Consider the following 15,889-nt stretch of genomic DNA (forward strand, 5'->3'; position numbering starts at 1 on the left):
GGCTGCGGTGCGGGCGGCGGCCCCGATGCCTGCGACGTCCGCCCGCCCGCCTGCTTCTCCATCCCTGCCTCTCAGGCCGGCCTCTCCCCGGACGCTGCCCCGGAGGCCGGCGGAGGCCGGGCCGGTCTGGAGGATGGAGAATCAGAGGCTCGGTTTGGGGCTTTGGGTTTGATTTTTGGAGAAAAGGAAGAGATCGCCTGGAAAAGGGCGCCCTCCCAAGGAGGTGGAGAGGGGAGGGAGGAGAGAGGTGGATTGGTGAAGTGGAAGGAAATTTTAAGTTTTGAAAATAATTTCAGTTATTCTCATTAGAAAAAAAAAAGCCTTTTCCTTTTCTCCCCCACGTACTGGAAAAAGAACAAGCCATTTCATTCACATTTTCCACTTCATACTGTGTGTAGTCTGAAACGAGCCACTGAGGTTTTTTTTTTTTTCTTTTTTTCAATATATTTCCATTTGCTGTCTTTGTGTTTTTTTTTCTATTGAGTGTAACACTTTCAACTCTAGGTTTTCAAATAACCTGTGATGCTAAGGTGTTTGCTTAGTTACTTAATAACTAAGGAAATTCTTGTGAGTTTATTGCTACATTTAGCAATAACTTTTAAGACCTTGAGTTATTTCTTTTGGCCTTGTTACTTCGAGAAATGAAAGACTGTCTTCCCAGAGAATCCAGATGAACAGATAATCTATATTCTCAAGTATTTTCATTTATTTTGTATATTCATACAAGTGATGAATATTGTTTGCCCCACCCCAAAGTTATACAGACGTTTTTTGGGGACTTGGGGGATTGATGCTGGTAATTGAACCCAGGGCTTTACAGATTCTAGGCAAGCCGCCTGAACTACATCTCCAGCTCAGGCTGAAGTTTACACTTTGAGGAGAAAATCCTTTGTCTTTAAACATACAGGTAGGGGTGAAATTTATAGAATCCTGGTAGGGATGGATGGAAACTATTACTAAGCCAGTTGGCTGTCTGGATTCTTTATTCCTCCAAATAGCAAGGGACGGAGTGAGGGGTAGCCCTGGCTGGGGGGGAGACAGGAAAGTTTTTCATCCCATCCAGCTGTTCAGTGGGTGGAACTGATAGAGTTGGCTGGAATTGTGAAGAAAACAAAAACATGGAAGCCACGTAGATGTTTGCTTGACAGCGGTGTCATTCTGTGATGAAGTGGGGTCCTCAATACAGTTAATGACAGTATTATATGTTACAGGCTTACAAGATTGAAAACAATGTATTTTGTCTGTATTTTGTGTGTTTGGCTGGTTTATAGAAAGGATATCATGCTTTCTAATTGAGTTTAGCAGTTTTTAGTTTCTGGGTTTTGTTTAGGGATGTTCATACATAATTATATGAAAGACAATACTGTCAATAGATTGTACATTGGAAGTTTATTATAAAATTGGCTGTTTGGGTCTGTTTTTTTTCCTCGTAGAAATAATCTAAACGTTTAAGGTAGCCTGATATAAAGTAGGACTCTTGACAGAGCTAAAAGGGTTATGCTTTAACAACAAGAACAAGGCTTGGACAGGAAGGAAGGAAGAAAAGTTAGATCTGCAGCTGTATTGACTGGTTGATCAGACAGATGAAGGTAGGAGTAGAGCTATGTAGTTTCAGACTGAATTTCATGTATACATACTGCTGTAAATGATGGCCTGGAAATGGCCAGTATACACTGTCGATACATGACTGGATTGCCAGCAGAAAAACCATATTTCATATTTTGACTTAAAAAGCATCTTCAGTTTTTTATTAGACATTGAAATTTTTTATTCTAACTTGATGCATTTGTTTCTGTATTTTACTCTTTGTGTATATTTAAATCTTCTGTAAATTTCATTTTTGGTACAAGCGTAGGTTGCAGGTAACAAAGTTTATGATGTGATGGAAACTAGTGTAGAAAAACTGAGTTAAGGAAAAATTCTTAAGGTACTGTGATGGGGTTAGATTGCCAGTTGAGCTCATATTGTTAAATGTTGATAGTGGGACTCTACAGCAGGTCGACTGCAGGTTTCTACCAGTTAGTGGATCTTGAAATCAGTTTGTGAAATTCTGCTGATACTTATTAAAGAAATAGAGAATAACATGACATTTCACTTACTAGGGAGGTTTTTAATTGGAGGGGAGATAAATTTTGTTTTCTAACTGTTGTGTTTTTTTTTTTTTAATTTTTTGGTCTGTCTTGGGGCTTGACCTCTGGGCCTGCACACTGTCCCTGAGCTCTTCAGCTCAAGGCTAGCTAGTGCTCTACCACTTGAGCTACAGCACCACTCCTGGTTTTCAGGTGGTTAATTGGAGATAAGAGTCTCATGGACTTTCCTGCCCAGACTGGCTTTGATCTGTGATCCTCAGATCTCAGCCTTCTTAGTAGCTAGGATTACAGGCGTGAGCCACCAGCCCCTGGCAATAAGAATCTCATAGAGTTTTCTTTTCTTTTTTGCCAGGCCAGTTCTGGGGATTGAACTCAGGGCCTGGGCACTGTACCTGGGCTTCTTTGGCTCACTAGCACTCTACCTCTTGAACCAGCACCACTTCTAGCCTTTTCTGTTTATGTGGTACTGAGGAATCGAACATCGGGCTTCATGCATGCTAGGCAAGCACTCTACTATGAAGCCACATTTCCAACCCTGTATTTTTTTTTCTTCCTTTAAGCACTGTGATAAAAGTGCAAGATAGATGGGTAATATCTAAGGTCTTTGAACTCATAAGGTGGTAGTTTTTGGTGTGAGGGAGATTTCAGAAAGTCCACGTAGCTTTTTCTTGTACTCATGTAGTCTGTACACGGTGTTAGAGAAGTGTGGGAACTATTTCTACCTGAGAGGCAGTCATCTCCCAAGTTCTGGTTGAAAGCAGAGTGGTGGAACTCAACAAAAAACCGCTAGTAGTCACTAACTCTGCTCTAGGCTTCAGGAAAATACACTTTTTGTCTTTTCTTGTCCTTTGCATCATCAAACACGTAGAGACTAAGCTTTGAGCATGAGTTTGGAAAAGAAGTACCAAAGAGGTAGCTTGGCTTGTGCTTTAGATCAGACATACTGAAAGGCTTTGTGACTCATACCAATGCTTTCCAGCTCTCCAGAGGTAGAGATTAAACAGACGAGTTTGAGAGTTCAAAATCTTAATAGAAGTAGACCCTGTAATGATTGAGAACATGGGCTTTGATGTCAGACATGGGTTCAGTTCTTCACCAGGCCACCTCCTAGCTTCCAGTCAGGATAGGTTTGTGCTTCTCAAACTGGTCAAGACCCCTTCCTCTCCTCCTTTCTCCTCTCTCCTTCTGCCATCTTTCTCTCTTTCTTCAATCATAATTATTACAAAAATAAGAAAAGTACTATAGAAATTTTAAATAAAGATGATATAAAGACAATTTTTTATTGTTAGGTTTTGCCTCCATAAAGTTGTTATACTATAAAAATACTATTTGGGGGACTGGGAGCACAGCTTAGTTAGTGGTAGAGCATTTGCCAAGTGTGTGAGGCCCTGTATTTGCTTATCATCATCTCCCCCCTACCCCCAAAAAAACCCAGGTTTGTGCTTACAGATTCTATTCCAACTTGACATAAACTGACATAAAATTTGTACACTGGTTCATCATACACTGGTTTGTCATGCTTTCAGAATAGTCTTAATTTTGTAACCAATAGTGTTAAATATCTCAGTGATTAAAAAAAATGATTCTTGATCTGTTAAGTTAAAGCTTATGTAAAATAACCCAGTGTTTCTTAATTTCCAACATGCCTTGAAGGCTGAGAAGATGAAGCAAGTGTACCTGGTATTTTTGAGTGTACCACGAGGCTGCTCTTACTTGAATTGTTTTGAAGTGTTAAGTTGAGGACACTCAAATGCATATCAATATGATGTTCTTCTTCTTTACTAATCCATAAATAAAAGTGGACTGTCCTGAGGATGTTGTATGTTGTTTCTATTGTTTAAGTCCAGATAGTCTTGTAGATCCTTTTGAAGTAAGGCTCTAGCTTAGTTTGTCAATCTCAGCAGTGTTGACAAGTCATATTTCATAATTGTTTGTTGGAGGTGGGCTGCTGTCCTGTACATGGTGGGATACCTATTAGCATACTTAGTTTCTCCTTAAAAGATGCCAATAATAACACATGCTCTCTTCAGTTATGACAATGAAAAAAATGGATGGTGTGTGTGTGCATGTGTGTGTGTGTGTATGTATGTATTTTGCATGCACATGTGTGATATATCACTGGGACCCACTGTACTAGGTAATGCGGAACCTTTGGAGGATTGTAGGAGATTGGAAAGATGTGTTTCTTAACCAGTTTAGCCATATTATTCTTCCTCATGGAACTCCTATCATATAGTATTATTATTTCCCAAACTTGGCAAGCAGAATCATCAAGGTAGCTCCAAAATATAACTGATAATCCCTCTGCAGAAAGGGTGGTCATTCATGGCCTTATGTTAAAAAAGACTAACACATTCTCACTACATATTCAGTAGTTCACAGTTTCTGGGATGGACTCAGGAATCTGCATTTCTGAATGCTTCCCAAAACTCTGTGTGTGTGTGTGTGTGTGTGTGTGTGTGTGTGTGTGTGTGTGTGTGTCAGGGGAGGGGGTACTAGGAATGGAACTCACTAAGGGTGCCTCTCACATGTGCTAGACAACTGCTTTGCATTTGAGCTGTGGTCCCTAGAAAAGAACCTTTATTTTGAGGAATTGTTTTTATATAATAAAATGCGTAGACTTTTAAGTATTTCAGTGAATTTTCACACAAGTAGACAAAAATTTCTGCCATCCTGGTGTTTTCTTTGTACCCCTTTGCAGTTTGCCTTCTGCCCCAGCTTATGTAACCACTACTCTCATTTCAAGTGTTTTTCTGGGTAACCTTAATTATTTTTTCCCCTTTCCTAACTTGTTTATAGGATTTCAGATGTACAGAAAATTTGACAAGTTCAAATGGTCATCTTGGTACTTTTAAGAAATATAGATTCTTATTTTCTTTTGATTGGTAATGGGGCTTGAACTCTGGGCTTGGGCGCTGACCCTGCGCTCTTCAGCTCAAGGCAAGCGCTCTACTACTTGAACCACGCCACTTCCAGTTTTCTAGTGGTTTATTGGAGATAAGAGTCTCACGGACTTGCCTTGCCAGGGCTGGCGTTGAACCGCAATCCTCTGATCTCAGCCTCCTGAGTAGCTAGGATTACAGGCGTGAGCCACCGGCACCCGGCTCAAGAAATATAGATTTTTGTACTGTTCCAGAAGGTGATAATCATTATTTACTTTTTAGGAAAATCAAGTCCCCCCCCCCCACTTTTCCTTTGTAGAATATATTTGAAATATTTTTTTCAGTGGTAACCTTATTTTGAGTGGTAAACCTTATTCATTGATGTGCCCAATGTACCATTCATTGAAATTTAGACAGGTATGTTTTATACCTCCATGGATATTGTGGTGGTTGTGCTTTCCTTTCTAAAACAGCTTTTTGTTTTAAACAATTTATTTTTAAACAGGTAATATAACTACTTTGTTCAAAACTCAACATGCTACAAAAGCTACAGTTAATTTACCTTCCTTTTTTTGGTGGTAGAACTGAGGCTTGAACTCAGATAAGGCCTTGTGGGCTCTCACTTGGTCTTTTTTGCTCTAACACTCCACCACTTGAGCCACAGCTTCCCTTGTGGATTTTTGCTGATTAATTGGAGATGTTATAGTCTTTTAGATTTTTCTGCTTGTGTTGACTCTATACCTTGATCATTCTCAGTCCTCAGGTTCCTGAGTAGCTAGGATTATAGCTTGGATACAGCCATATGCACTAGGCCTGACATTTTGTATTCTTACATAATCATAGTTGAGGATTTTGTTATGTCCTGTCAATCAGTTTTAAAGAAACATATTTTGAGTGAGATTGTGTAAAGAGACAAAATTGTTACAATTTTATTTTAGGGTTTTCTATTTATATTGTTATTTAAAAAATAACCAGGGTATCATAATATTGGTTGCATGTAACATTGGTAGTATAAGGTATTTCCTTAAAAAAAAATTCTCCAGTAGCTAGTATGATTTCAAGTGTCAACATTTTAAATAATCGTTAATAGTTTTTACATTTTTATAAATATACTTACCTATATGATTAAACAAATTAGACAGCAGGAGGGAACACAATTATATTGTTCCAACCATTGCAGGTTAATTTGTATTCTTTCTTAATTACATATATTTTTTTTCACGGTTGTAATGTATTTGTGGTTAATGGCTCTAAACATAGCTGGACTTTGCAAACATTTCCAGTGCTTAACATACTTGGTATCTTATTAGTTCAGTAGGTAGGAAGTGGGTTCAGAAATATCTGTTTTAGGGCTGGCAAGATGGCTCAGTGGTAGAGCGCTTGCCTTGAATGCCTGAGGCCCTGGGTTCGATTCCTCAGCACCACATAAGCAAAGTATATACAAAAAAAACTAATTTCTGTTTTAAGTATTATAGGTGATTTGGATGAGCAGAATAGTGAACCTCTTCTGTGTAATGTTTTGAGATAATGTATGTGAAAGCATTCTATAAACTTAATTTCTTACAAAAGCCAGCTTTTACTAACAATATAGTTTTGGTATAAATCTATGTGCAGGCTGTTATAAATGTGTATATGGTATTACAGTTTTGTTATAATTTTTTAGCCATAGTACTTCTAGATAATAGTTTCAATATTTTAGAATTATAAGTAGGCTAACATTTGTAAGAGAATATTTAACAATCCCTTTCTACCTTCACTTTCATGGGGGGGTGTTTGTTAAGTTTATCTTTGAGCCTGTTTCAGCATTTCCTGTATTATTGGAAAGAGGTGTCTGTTATGTATAAACTAATTAGCTTCTCTGTGATCAGAAGAATATATTGGCCTTATTTTTTATTTTTGCCAGTCCTGGGCTTGAATTTAGGGTCTAGTCACTGTCCCTAGGCTTCTTTTTGTTCAAGGCCAGCACTGTACCACTTAAGCCACAGCACCACATCTGGCCTTTTCTGTTTATGTAGTGCTAAGGAATTGAACCCAGGGCTTCATGCATGCTAGGCAAGTACTCTACCATTAAGCCACATTCCCAGACTATACTGGTCTTTTAATAGCTACCATCAGGATCATTTGGTTTTAGGCTTTGACATACATGAGATTATATGTTTTTTTTTTTTTTAATGGTGTGGCTTTTCACATTTAAAATTTTTAGTTTGCAGTCGGGCACTGGTGGCTCACTCCTGTAATCCTAGCTACTCAGGAGGCTGAGATCTGAGGATCACGGTTCAAAGCCAGCACGGGCAGGAAAGTCTGTGAGACTTATCTCTAATAAACCATTTGAAAACCGGAAGTGGTGCTGTGGCTCAAGCGGTAGAGTGCTCACCTTGAGCTGAAGAGCCCAGGGACAGTGCCCAGGCCCTGAGTTCAAGCCCCACCACCGACCAAAAAAAAAAAATTAGTTTGCTATTGCAGTTGTACCAGCCTTCTCATCTTAAAAGTTTGTAGCTATCCAATTTGCTCTTACACATCTGTGTTTTAGTTGCTCTGATTTATTTATTGATGTAGCTTAGTGTTTAGTTAGATTTGTATGTTTGGTTTTTAGCTATGTTCTACACAATTGGGTTGCTGATTGAAAGGGAGATGAATTTAAATGGGAAGTTTTCTATTCTATGGCTATGTAGACTAATATAGAAATAAGTTACCAAAAATATTTGGGCAGTTGTATTGTTTGCATTGGCTTCAGCGTACAGTGTGTAGTATGGTAACTATCTCATTACTGAGTAGGGTGAATTGAGTACTTTGGTTATGATTTCTCTGGTTTAAATGTTGAGAAATGAAAATGGCACAGATGGGTGAAATTTGTGATAATATATAGAACTTGTCAATCTTGTCATGGGGTTTGTATTAGAATATAAAGTTGGCCAAATACAGAACAACTAGAGGTTACTTTAGGGAGATTAGTGCAGCTGTGACTCAAAAAGATAACTAGAATGACATTCTCTAAGTAGACCCACAAAACACTTAAATTTGTGTTGAGCATTGTGTTTTGTTGTTAGATAATTACATAATCATAGCTTCTCTTGACATTTTGGAATAATTTTAGGTTTGTTGAAAAGTTGTAGCCTCCATGAAAATTAAATAGTTAACAGGTGGAAATGCAGAAGCAGTCCTATGAACATGCAAATACAGCATTATATATACACATAAATACATATATATCTTATATAAATTCTATATGTACACATACATACATATACATACTTTTTTCCTGCAGCTTCTCCCTTGTTTTTTTTGCTTCCAGCCTCTACCTACTTAGTAAATTTGTGTTAAAATTATTCTACTCCACTGGTATGAAATCATGTACCTGTTACAGATCCTTAGTTATCCTTCTGTTATTTATAGTATAGTTTCCTAGGGTTTATTGTTAAAAATATATTTTGTGGGCTTTACCAGTAGGACTTCATTCCCTATTTCTAAGCTGTAGCCAAATTGTGTATATTTATCAAAAGCTTCCTGAATACCAAAAGGTGTGGGGATTTCACTCACTTATAAGTCTTCATAGGCCTTAATAATTGTTTTCTAATGCACAATCACTGTAATTGTCATTTATTTGTACTTATATGTGAAGTGTCAGATACTTTCTATTATTTCATATGTACTCTACAGTAACCTCAGAAGGATGGTTTTCCATGGAGGACCCAGAAAGGTGTATAATGTACCTATCCTGAGCAGTTATTAACATTCAGATTTCCAACTATACTTATACCACTGTCTTATGATTGATTCCTTTACATATTCTTTAATTCTTTTATCCATTTAGGCAAGTCATTTTAGGGCCTTCCTTCGAACTCAGATCAAATAGCATTTAGTATTCTTGCCTCTTCTATTTGTTGTCTAACAACTTCTATAAGACTACTCCCACAGCCGGGCACTGGTGGCTCACACCTGTAATCCTAGCTACTCAGGAGGCTGAGATCTGAGGATCGTGGTTCAAAGCCAGCCTGGGCAGGAGAGACCGTGAGACTCCTATCTCCAATAAACCACCAGAAAACCGGAAGTGGCGCTGTAGCTCAAGTGGTAGAGCGCTCGCCTTGAGCTGAAGGGCTGAGGGACAGCGCCCAGGCCCAGAGTTCAAGCCCCACAACCGACCAAAAAAAAAAGACTACTCCCACAGCAAGTTAACTGCATAGATGTACAGGTTTTTAGGTATTACGAGTTGTTGCCTATGGTTAATGCTTCAGATATTCTTGTTGGGGTAGTATTGCTATGTGTGATCTGTGGCAGGCTGTTTGGAGCATCTATTGGCCTCTAACTTCATTGTCTTGTCCACTAGTCTTGGATAGAATATTCTTTTCTTTCTTGTCATTGATTATTTTTGGAGTTGAAAAAAGCATTTTAAAAACTTTTGGGGCTGGGAAGGTGGCTCAGTGGTAGAGTGCTTGCCTCTCATGCATGAGGCCCTGGGTTCAATTCCTCAGCACCACATAAGCAGGAAAAGCCAGAAGTGGCACTGTGGCTCAACTGGTAAAGTGCTAGCCTTGAGCTGAAGAGCTGAGGGACAGCCCTCAGGCTCAGAGTTCAGGCCCCACGATCAACAAACAAAAAAAACTTTTGTATTAGTGTATATAGAATGTCCTTTTATAATGAAATAAAAATTTGAAGACCTAAGCTATTGGTAAAATTATATTTTTCTGGCTTGAAATATCAAATTACTATTTCAGTAACTTAAGCAGAATTTTCAAATCTTTGCCCTTTGTGTGTGTAGATATATATGTATACACATAAAGATTTTCTTGTTTTGTCTTAAAAATTTAATCAGTTAACTAATGTATTTTGAGTTAAAGACTTGCTGGCTTCCAACTCTATAAATTCTTAGCCTTTGTCTCCCAAGTGCTGGGATTATAGGCATGCACCACCATAGCTCTTGGATACTGAACCTGTAAATATGTAACCAAGAAGAACCATAGAACTGGAAGCCACTAGAGAGGATAAAGCATAAGGAACTTTACATCACTCATCCCAGAGCATTTCACTCTTTTTTCCCCTTTACTTTGTCTTTGTATCTTCTATGGTTCCAGTTCCAGCAGAACTTGAGACAATCCCAAATTGTTCCTTGCTCTTTTTCAATTTCTAATCATCTTTAGACTTTCTAGGGATAGAAGAGACAAACCAAATCATTGTACTCTTTCCTTTAGCTGGCCCATTTTAACCACAGGCTTGTTGTCAGATGACAGGTCTTTTGTTGAAACAGAAGAAATTCCAAACCTATCTGCCTAAGCACCTTTCTTACTCTCCAAGACCACAGGTATATTGAACTGTTCAGGTCTCTTCTTGGTCTGTAGTGTTTCAGATCTAATTTTTACCATTTTTTTCTCTGCTGCCATAGCACTATCCCTTATCATCATTTTGCTGAAGGCTAGGGCTCTACCACTTTGAGACACAGCTCCCATTTTGGTTTTTGAATGTTAATTGGAGCTAAGGGTCTCTTGGACTTTCCTACCCAGGCTGACTCTGATCCACAATCCTCAGATCTCAGCATCCTGAGTAACTAGTATTCCAGGCATGAGCCACTGGTGCCTGGCAGCAATAGTTTTTCAGGGGGTTCATACTCTGACAGGCAGTGCTTGGGCTTTGGTTCTTCTTCCTGTTCCATCTCTCACTATATATTCATTGATTCATTTTCAGCTGGCTCTTCAATATATGTCTGGAGTCTCTTGTTGAAGTCTAGTGTTGTTATTCCTTTGGTCTCCAAACCACCTGCATGACATTCTTGCTTTAAAACAATCTTCAATGCCATCTTATTACTTCTCTACCTCCAGTCTTTTTTTTTTCTTTTTTGTTGGTCATGGGGCTTGAACTCTGGGCCTGGGCGCTGTCCCTCAGCTCTTCAGCCCAAGGTGAGCGCTCTACCAAGTGAGCCACAGTGCCATTTCCAGTTTTCTGAGTGGCTTAATGGAGATAAGAGTCTCACGGACTTTCCTGCCCAGGCTGGCTTTGCATCTCAAGCCTCAGATCTTAGCCTTCTGAGTAGCTAGGATTACAGGTGTGAGCCACCGGCACCCAGCTCCGCCTCCACTCTTGAGTTTCATCATTTTAGTATTTATTGGTCATTTTTTTCTACATGATGTTATAGAGTTAAGCTCCCTCTGCTCATGAGAGTAGTTATGTACTTGTCATTTCAGTGTACATTAGGATATTTCACATTGGCTTTCTTTTTCCCTTCGACCTCTTTTTCATGTTTCTTTTTCTTTCCTTCTGTCTCTCCCTTTCCTTATGTTTGCAGTGCACTTACTCTACGATGGAGCTATATCCCTTGCTCAAACCATTATATTAATGGCCTCAAAGGGTCTTGGTTCTTGAACTTGAATTGGATGGCTTATTCTTTTTGTTACCTTATTTCACATTCTTTCAGCTATCTCACTACCTTCCATCTTTATTCCTGTCCCTGTGTGTTTACAGAATGACTTCAATTATATTTGTGTGCTTTCTCAATCTCTTTTTGTATACCTTTCATGAAAAATAACTTCTTGTGTTTTATAAATTTCTTAAAATCTTCTAGTCCTCCCCTCCCTTCTTAAGATTGGAAGATGGTTTTATCTCAGGTGTTAGAATTTTATTTTTCTTTGTATTTCCTTCTATTCATTTTTCCTTTTTGGTTGCTCTCCCTCTTGAGCCATACCCTCAGCCTTTTTTTTTTTTTGCCGGTCATGGGGCCTGAACTCTGGGCCTGGGCGCTGTCCCTCAGCTCTTCAGCTCAAGGCTAGTGCTCTACCACTGGAGCCACAGCGCCACTTCCGGCTTTTTCTGTTTATGTGGTGCTGAGGAATCGAACCCAGGGCCTCATGCTTGCAAGACATGCACTCTACCGCTGAGCTACCTTCCCAGCCCCACCCTCAGCCTTTTTTTACTTAAATTATTTTCAGATTCATAGGATGTTATTATTTAGCTGGGGACTGGCCTTGGGTCTTTCTCCCTACTGGCTGGAATTACAGGCCTTTGCCACCACTTTCCCCAGACCCTACTTAATCTTTCATATTAGCATTTAAACAAATGTTAACTATCTACCTTTTTTTCTTCTTATACCTTCTTTTTCACCCTCCTTCCATCCTTTCCTTTCTTCTTTATATAATTAAAGACCTCTCTCTTTCCTTTATCCTTCTACCTTCTTTCTTATTGCTCTTTACTTCCCACGCAGCATTCAAAGAATAATTGTTTACACTCACTTCCTGACATTCTTCTCCGCTTTCCTTGCTTACTTACTTCTAGTAGGTTGCATCCACTGTTTTGCCACTGGTAGAACCTTGGTAAGAATACCCATTAATAGTAAGAGTTTTCTGCCTTATATTTACCACTCCACAGCATTTAGCAGGTAAACACTTAAACCCACTTCAGTTGGTCTTCTTTCATGGCTCTTCCTCCTCCTGCTCTTTCTCCATCTCCTTTTTTGTGATATTAGGCTTTGAACTCAGCACCTTAAGTTTGCTAGGCAGGAGGAACTCTACCATTTGAGCCAGTTTGTTTCTGATTCTTCCTTTTTTCCACCTTTTTGTAGTTTTGTTTAGATGGTAATTATGGGATGCTGGTATTGGGTCCTTGCCTGCTTCCCACTCTACCCATGACCCTTAACCACTTAAATGTTGGTGATGGAAAATACTAGTATCTGTTTAGCCTAGATGTATATAGCATATATGCCACTGCCTCCTACTGGACATGTGTTTTCCCTAAATTCAGATGATAACTGTTTTAGTTGATTCTAATGTTCATCTACTTAAAACTAAATCCAGACATCTGAACCTCCTTATAATTTAGTTACAGAAGTTCATCAGTTGACTCTAACCCTAAACTCTCATCAGACTAAAACCTAGTTCCTCTTGATCTGATGGCACTGGCTGGTCCCAGAACAGAATGAAACACTCACCCTCTCCCCATCCCTCCTTCCCTCACTTCTCTCTTTCTCTCTTTTCTTTTATTTTGTTCTAGCATTCTTCTTTCTGTGCATTGTTACATAATGGTATTTATCATTGCTATTCTAATTGCCCTCTGACTTACCTGACATTTCCCCTTTAGACTCTTAACTTCATAAACTAGGACCTTGTTTTTATTCTAATTGCTAGCATCCACATGGAAACCTGGCATGTTTAAGGGTCCATAGCTTAATGAATGAGTAGGAGAGTGAGGCCAGAAATGCTATGAAGATCTGAATCCTAGTTTCAGAGCAAAGGGATTTTTAAAATTTCATTTTTACATATATTCATAGAAATAAATATTAAGATCTTTTCAATGTATTAAGAATCCAGAATAAGATTAAACAGAATGAAAATTGGTTCATCTGTATGCAGTTGTCTTTAATAAAAAGAGTATTTGTAAGCAGCCATGTAAGAAGATAACTTTTAAAACAATTAGAAGGTTGAAGACTTAAAAACTGATGTGCCCAATGTAACCTGGAACTATTTTAAAGTTTGTGTTATGTTAAGTTTAAATTTTATTTTTACGACAAAGCTTATTTAATCTGACATTTAACTGGTAGATGAAGTTCAGCTTTTCCCTTGGGCTATGTGAGAGGAGGTAGGAATTTGATTGCATCATATCTATCCATAAAATCTAAAGCCTTTCTTAGGAATATTAAGGAATAGACAAAGTTCTGCCAGGATCTTGCTTTTGCAGTCTGTATTCACATTTTATTATTATTATTATTATTACTGTTATTATTTTGATTGGGGTATTAGGCTGCCCTTGAACTCTTGTTTAAGCAGTCTTCCTGCCCCTGCCTCCCTAAGGAGTACTTTTGTATATCCATGTGCTTGGCTTGTTTTTTGTGTTTTGAATTACTGAAACTTTAGAAGAGATTTAATTGTTTTTATTAGTATGGATTCAGAGGAGGCACATTGAGCTAAAAGTATAACTTCTCTGGGGCACTGTTGGCTCATGCCTGGAATCCTAGCTATTGAGGAGGCTGAGATCTGAGGATCATGGTTCACAGCCACAAGGCAGAAAAGCCCATGAGACTTATCCCCAATTAGCTACCAAAAAAAGCCAGAAGTGGAGCTGTGGCTTCAAGTGTTTTAGAGCACTAGCCTTGAGTAAAAAAGCTCAAGGACAGGATCCAGGCCCTGAGTTCAAGCCCCAGCATCAACACACATTCTCTCTCTCTCTCTCTCTGTCTCTCTGTCTCTCTCTGTCTCTCTCTGCCTCTCTGTCTCTCTCATAGACCAAATGGAACAGACCAAATGTTTATGCAATTTCCAAGAGAAGAAATAGATTTCTGGACATATTAATTTGAAGATGTGCATTATTATTGGTTACCATTTTAGTTTTCCAGTGATCTCAATTTGTGGAGATGGGGGGAGTTGAAGGGTTGAAGTGAATCGTTCCAGGATCATGTTAAATTTCTTCAACTTCGTATTTTTTTCCTCCCTTCCCCTCTCTCTCCCTTCTCTTCTTTCCTTTTCTTCTCTCTTCATGGTAGTATTGAATTTGAACTCAGCCTCTGTATGCTAGACCATCACTCAAGCCCCACCCCATCTCTTTTTACTTTAATGTGGCAGAGATTACATTCTGTGCTACCATTTGCTTGGTCCATGTGAGGCTCCAGTCTATTTGGTCATCACCCCTTCGATAACCTTTTGTCCTTATCAAAAAGCACATTTAACAGATTTCAAAAATAAGGTATTTTTTTCCTAATGGAAATCTCATTATAGCAAATACTAATATTCCTGCCTTTAAAAATGACAGTGATCTTTCATATACCAAGATTTTGGTAACAGTTCTCTGGAATAGGAAAAGATAGTAAGAAACAAAGAATTCTGGTTCTTGAAGTGTTTCTATTTTCTACAATGTAGTTAATTTCCATCAACCAACAGAGTTGTAGCTTTCTTAAATATTAATTTTGATGTAGAAATGGGGCATATTAACAAGACTGTAAGTAATTTGCTTTTAGAAAAGGTGATTTATATATATATATATATATATATATATATATATGTATATAAAACTGGCTTTCCATGAAAGAATACTTTAAAGATCTAAGACTCCTGTGTGAACATATATTTACTCAGAAGAATACTTGTACATGCCATGGTTCTATTACCCACATGTATGTTTCCTTATCCAGAGATTATATTTCACCTGGGAACTGTGAATATTTAGTACAGAATAAGAATCCGTGAATAGTTAAATCTTCAGAATTACAGACTATACTTTTTTTTTTAATTGGAGAGGTGAGGAAAGATTCTTATGAGATGAAAAAGTCTATATGTCTTAGAATATACTATTAGTATATTCTGTAAGTAGTATTTTAGTGCCAGACTATCTTTGGAAATTACATTTTTCTGTTTTATGGGACACTTTCATGCAAATTCTGGGATAATTTGTTTTCAGTTGTAGCTGAACCCATTTATCTTTTGCTTTAGAACAAATTGCTCCATTAGAAACTTGTCTTGAATAACCATATGGTATTCACCTGTTTGGGTTACCTATTGGGTTTCCACATACACTTTTTCTAGGATTATAGGGATAAATTCACATCGTTCGCTCCTGGAAAATCAGTCCTATGGGGAGCTGAAAGGCTGTTTTAAATAACCTAGAATGTTGTAATAATTATATGCAAAAAGTTTACTCTGAGTCAACCTACTCTCTTAAGTGACTTCTCATTCCTTGAGATGTTTTTTTTTATTTTCTTCCTTCCTTACTGGCTGATCTTTTTCTACCTAAACTGCCAGTGTTTTTAGTATTCCAAGGTGCTGTCTGAGGGACCCTTTCTCCTTTAAAAAAAAAAAGTTCAAGTCTTTCTTCAGGAATCTAATCCTTTCTGGATAGTATAGTGCAGATGACTCCTCAATGGTGTTTCCAGCACCATCCAACCCTGGAATTTCTAGCATTGCCTCCTGGCCCTCCCTCCCTCCCTCCCTCCCTCCCTCCCTCCCTCCC

The 15,889-nt window shown here is 38.4% G+C and overlaps 1 protein-coding gene and 1 pseudogene across 2 annotated transcripts in view; one reads left to right on the forward strand and one right to left on the reverse strand.

The window, feature by feature from the left end:
- Nucleotides 1-15,889, forward strand: part of Sept7 (septin 7) — a 57,594-nt gene that overhangs the window by 862 nt on the left and 40,843 nt on the right. Inside the window, exon 2 of one of the 2 annotated variants that reach the window (XM_013035152.1) lies at nt 1,064-1,065. The exons of the other annotated variant lie outside the window; for it this stretch is intronic. Coding sequence (XP_012890606.1) covers nt 1,064-1,065 — 2 coding nt within the window. The remainder of the gene's footprint in view (nt 1-1,063; nt 1,066-15,889) is intronic. 2 annotated transcript variants of the gene reach the window in all.
- Nucleotides 9,986-10,760, reverse strand: LOC105999955 (annotated as a pseudogene).

The sequence above is a fragment of the Dipodomys ordii genome, unplaced genomic scaffold, assembly GCF_000151885.1.
Source record: "Dipodomys ordii isolate 6190 unplaced genomic scaffold, Dord_2.0 Scaffold205, whole genome shotgun sequence".
Classification (NCBI taxonomy): domain Eukaryota; kingdom Metazoa; phylum Chordata; class Mammalia; order Rodentia; family Heteromyidae; genus Dipodomys; species Dipodomys ordii.